The sequence below is a fragment of the Glandiceps talaboti genome, chromosome 22 (genome assembly GCF_964340395.1).
Source record: "Glandiceps talaboti chromosome 22, keGlaTala1.1, whole genome shotgun sequence".
Taxonomy (NCBI): Eukaryota; Metazoa; Hemichordata; class Enteropneusta; family Spengelidae; genus Glandiceps; species Glandiceps talaboti.
In genome coordinates this window covers 9,097,259-9,102,821 of record NC_135570.1, presented here as the reverse complement: position 1 = coordinate 9,102,821, position 5,563 = coordinate 9,097,259, and the positions used below count along the sequence as shown (strand labels likewise).

Genomic DNA, 5,563 nt, shown 5'->3' with positions numbered 1-5,563 from the left:
GACCAGCTTTGTGAACATGGAGAGGGCTAATTAAAATGTGAAGTAAAATTGAAAAGTGTTTTTTTTGTGTGTCATCCAATATATCTTATTGAATCCTTGAACTTGTAGAATACAATGTGGGGGCAGGCACGTCCTGTGAAAGTAGATCAGTAACCGACGTAAGTAAGTCAGTGGCATGTTTGAACCCTCTCAATCATTCACAAATGAAATGAACCGTGTCTCCTGTGAGTTTATCATCACACCTTATATAGTTTACAATACATTTGTATTTGTCACAAAGTCGTAAATATTGTAACAAGTGCCAGTCTTGTACTTCAAATGTCAACAACTCGAGATGTGAGTACATAAGGGACAATACACAACTCTATTCAGTGAAAGTTTGTACGCAGCGTTGGAGTACTACTAGCTAGATCTTGGTGTTTTTGTGAGTGGGTGGGTGGGTGGGGGTCCATTTGTATAGTAGTGATAGACTTATAGTAACATGGCAATCAGCGGTTGGTTCAACTTTGCACTCATATTTTTTGGAGTCGTGTTTTCAGGAGATGTATATTCCATCCGGGTAGAGGGTTCCAGAATTATATTCCTACGAATTCATTGAAAAGATCTATCTCAATATTTCTTTGTATGAACGGATCATTTTTCAATTCGAAAAAAAATTAATTGACCTAGAAAAGCCACACAAACTAGAAATTAAATAACCTTTCACCTTTATTTCGTTATCATGTACGCATCGATGGACTTAATCGATATAGACGTGTACAGTTCATTTATAAGTATAATAATTATAAATATTTAGATCATAATACATATACACACATACATACATACATAACACACACACGCATACATACATACATACATACATACATACATACATACATACATACATACATACATACATACATACATACCATTGAAAGAAAACTTTCCATGTAAAATGGACATCCAAAAGCACTGTACTGTCAAAAAGACATTTAAACAAATGCAATAATTTAAAAGTGAATGTGAAAAGTGTTCAATAAAAATGGTTCTAAAACAACGTCTAAATATCCATAGTTTTGTCACTGTGACAGTGGTAGCATAATATACATATAATTAATAACTATCTAACATCTGTAAAAAATGTCTTTAATGATATATGATGTATCTCACGTATAAATGATATGTATCAAACCCGCCCAAAGTTAACATTCTTCGTTGGTATTGGTCGTATTTTGCAAACAAGTTGCGCACTTACACACACACACACACACACACACTCTCTCTCTCTCTCTCTCACACACATATACTTACACACACACATACATACGTACATACATACATACACACACATACACTTTCTCTCTCTCTCTCACTCACTCACTCACACACACATACTTACACACACACACACACACACACACACGTACGTACGTACATACATACATACATACATACATACATACATACATACATACATACATGCATGCATACAATGTACATACATACATACATACATACATACATACATACATACATACATACATACATACATACATACATACATACATACATACATACATACATACACATATGTTCACCTTCCCTAATAGATGTACCCATCCCATTAATTAACCATTAATAAGTTATAGTAATATTTTGCAAACATAGTCTCTTCTAATCGTTTCACAAACATACATACATTGTTCTTATATTTTAATTCTGTGTACATGTACATGCGTTTGGTAGTTTCGATTGATCCATCATGGTGTTGGTGGCGTTGGTGCGGAGCCCGAGCCTGTACTGGTGGTCCTGAAAGATTTTGTGTCGTCAGACAGACCAGAACTCCGGTGTTGGCGTCGTAACGCTATGTGACGGACTGCACCGACGGTACTCTGGTGATTCACCTTGGCAACGTGACAAAAGTTCTTCTTTACATTCAACTAGTGAAAAAAAGAGAACTATCGTTGTATGATAATGCAATGAAAAACTTACTTACATTTATATATGCGAGCACATTTAGAAAATAGACTGCGTTGTATGATTAATGCAATGAAAAACTTACTTACATTTATATGCTAGCATATTTAGAAAATAGACTGTGTTCCAACAGAGGTTGATACTTTCGAATATAGGGGGCTGGTGTTTTACGGCGATAAGTGAGTCAAAGTAACGCAATGCAGTGTGTTATTTCTACAAACATAGTCTTTATCAATACCTATTAACTATATAATTCATTGTTTAATCTGATCTATATGCATCGTAGTATATAGTGTTTATTAAATATGGATATTGTCTGCAAGTTTGTACTCTCTGGTTACGTTTATGTCAGTGTGTGTATACGTGTGCGCGTGTGTCTGTGTCTGTCTGTCTGTCTGTCTGTCTGTCTGTCTGTCTGTCTGTCTGTCTGTCTGTCTGTCTGTCTGTCTGTCTGTCTGTGTATTTTGATTGTAATTCCTCATGAAAAAAAGACGTTATAACTCAGTTTGTCTTACCCTGAAGTTTTCGTTGAGAAATGTATAGATGAGTGGGTTTAGGAAGCTATCAGACATTGCCAGAAGATGGACCACAAAGTAAATCTTAACGGTGAGAATACCATTGCCCTGACTTTTGGTAATTTCGGGATGAAGAACAAGGACAAGTCGGAAACATTGTAATGGTAACCAGCAAACAAAGAAAGCTAATACCACTAACAAAACCATTCGGAGGACCTGCGCAACAAATAGTAGAACAACTATTAATACAATATATATCTGCGGTCTGCAGGATAAATTCATAAACATGATATTTGATAAACAAGTAACACTCGCCAGCACACGCCTACCCTTTGATGGTTGCCATCATTTTGGAAAAATACGCGCTCACACTGTGATTCAGAGAAGACTAGTATCGTTTGGTTTTAGGGGTTATTCCCGTCTTAGTATCTTATTTACTTGTTTCAATATTTGATCCTTATTTGGGACATGCAATTTATTGCCGTCTCTGTAAGCGCATAAGATCAAAGTATTCACATTGCAAACTCTATCCTACGAGGTTCCCATATACAGTTGGATTGGCTGGGCCACAAACGTGGTTCAAGTCTTGCGCAAGGACTTCAGTCCTGCAGAAAGATCATCGGACACATCCTTTCTATACACGCAACCATTGTCAATAATATTTTCATTTCGTCCCTACAAATTGCCTATAATATAGGTTGCTTGCTATATATGGTTATACAGTGTTACCAATACAATAATTAAAAACATTGAAAACCCCCACGTCAACTCTAATCAAATTAGAACAACATAGTGACAATACGCAATATATTTTTTACCTTCCATTTAATCCTCAACTGTTGTGATGAATTTTGATTGCCAGGTAGGTGTCGAGTCCATAGTCGTCGTACGATCATACTATACGTTATGCACAGGATAAAGAACGGTAGGGCAAAGGTCAGACAAAACAGTAGAAATTCGTAAATGATAGGTGCTGACGGTCCAGTCGACCAGATTTCTTCACATTGCACCATGGTAACATTGTGAGCGGTGGTGAATTGTCGTGCACGTACGATCACAAGTTGTACGGTAGACAGCCCAGCTGCAATACCCCAGATCGAGGCGATGACGGTGATTTTACGGGAGCGACGCAGCCTTGTTCGAACTCCAATGGGATTAGCCACCGCCTTGTGTCTATCCACTGCAACTGCTGATAATGTGAAGATGCTGACGAGTACAGAAACCTGGAAGAAATGACAACGTTTAGGTGAGGGCATCCAATTTCTTGTCCGCACCATCATGCAATTACCACATTTGCCCTTCCCCGCGACCACTCACACTTACCGACGAAGTTACCGTGTTTTGCAATTACTATGAAAGTATTTAACAAGATTACACACACACACATACACAAGCACACAAATATAATATAATATCATATCATATAATATATATATATATTAATTCCAAAGAATGGGGATGTTATAAGTCGTTTCACGCTTCCTCAGCGATCATCAGGCGTCTGATAAAATTGAGATTGTTAGATTGATTGATCGAGCATTGTTCTCTCAAGTGAAACACTTATATATATGAATATATATATATATATATATATATATATATATATATATATATATATATATATATATATATATATATATATATATATATATATATCTGTGTGTGTGCGTGTGTGTGTGTGTGTATATATACGACAAGTTTGAGACGTCAGTCTTACTTCCAATCGCAAAATTTATAGAGCGACATTTCGGACAAGATAATATATGGTATGTTTTGCTTCGCACCCTTCCTGTGGCATATGCGCCTAATGTTATTTTAACTAATACTTCGGATAACTAGGGTAAGTACAGATTATTTTTTTAAACACAAGTTGTAAAAACAATATGTGCATGAACGTTATCAATCATGCAAAATATGATTATATTTCCTCACTTGTTGCAAGAAGTGAACAATTGGGCACATCACCTCACCAAATGTCCATCGCTGCATCAATACCTGCGTCAACGTGAACGGCATACACAACACGGCGATTATGATGTCAGCAATGGACAGATTAATTAGATAGGTGTTCAGATCCGATCGCGATCTTCCTGACTTGGCCAAGACAAATATGACGAGAGAGTTGCCAATAAGTGTTAACAGAATAACCAGGACGTAGGCTGCAATAAGAATCGATCTGGCTGACGTTGATAATGGTAGATCATGGCTCGCCTCGAAAAAATCTAGAACATTTTCCACCTCAATCGTTGCCATGGGAGATGCTGTGCCGTTCATTACAGATGAATAAGAGAAAACTTGATAACTATTGGTAGTACTCGTACTGTAATTACCACAGAGTTTGTCACGGTACTGCAAATACAACGGACTCTCATTACAACTTTCCTCGTTGCATGTACACTGGTATCGCTGAAATAGATAATCTCTCATGTACTGTGCCAACGTACTGGAATCCATTGTGTTGCGCCTCGCAATTTCTCTTCGATATTTGGAGACAGACCTCTTTAGCTTTATCTTCAGCTGTCGGTCTCCTAGTTACAAATGCCAACTACATACGCAAACACATAATATAAACTCTGCATGTGGCGCATGCGCATTTCAGTCGCCAACGTCGACCACTATGTCTGATGACTCACGCACATTTTATAGTGCATCCAACGCACAACCATTAATCTTTACAACACAGAAATTCGAGCGTCTGTGAGAGAGAGAGAAGAGAGAGAGAGAGAGAGAGAGAGAGAGAGAGAGAGAGAAAGAGAGAGAGAGAGAGAGAGAGAGAGAGAGAGAGAGAGAGAGAGAGAGAGAGAGAGAGAGAGAGAGAGAGAGAGAGAGAGAGAGAGAGAGAGAGAGAGAGAGAGAGAGAGAGAGAGAGAGAGAGAGAGAGAGAGAGAGAGAGAGAGAGAGAGAGAGAGAGAGAGAGAGAGAGAGAGAGAGAGAGAGAGAGAGAGAGAGAGAGAGGGAGAGGGAGGGAGAGAGAGAGAGGGAGGGAGAGAGAGAGAGAGAGAGAGAGAGAGCGGGAGGGAGGGAGGGAGGGAGGGAGGGAATGTAAAACTTTCTTCCAATCTGTAATGGCTGTACATCTGATGAGAAGA

At 38.2% G+C, this 5,563-nt stretch overlaps 1 protein-coding gene across 1 annotated transcript in view; it reads right to left on the bottom strand.

Moving 5' to 3' along the window:
- LOC144452506 (QRFP-like peptide receptor) overlaps positions 1 to 4,928 on the bottom strand; it is a 14,312-nt gene extending 9,384 nt beyond the window's left edge. The window contains exons 1-3 of the mRNA XM_078143607.1: positions 4,470 to 4,928; positions 3,293 to 3,697; positions 2,475 to 2,690 (exon numbers count right to left, since the gene is read on the bottom strand). Coding sequence (XP_077999733.1) covers positions 2,475 to 2,690; positions 3,293 to 3,697; positions 4,470 to 4,928 — 1,080 coding nt within the window. The remainder of the gene's footprint in view (positions 1 to 2,474; positions 2,691 to 3,292; positions 3,698 to 4,469) is intronic.
- Positions 4,929 to 5,563: the final 635 nt, after the last annotated feature.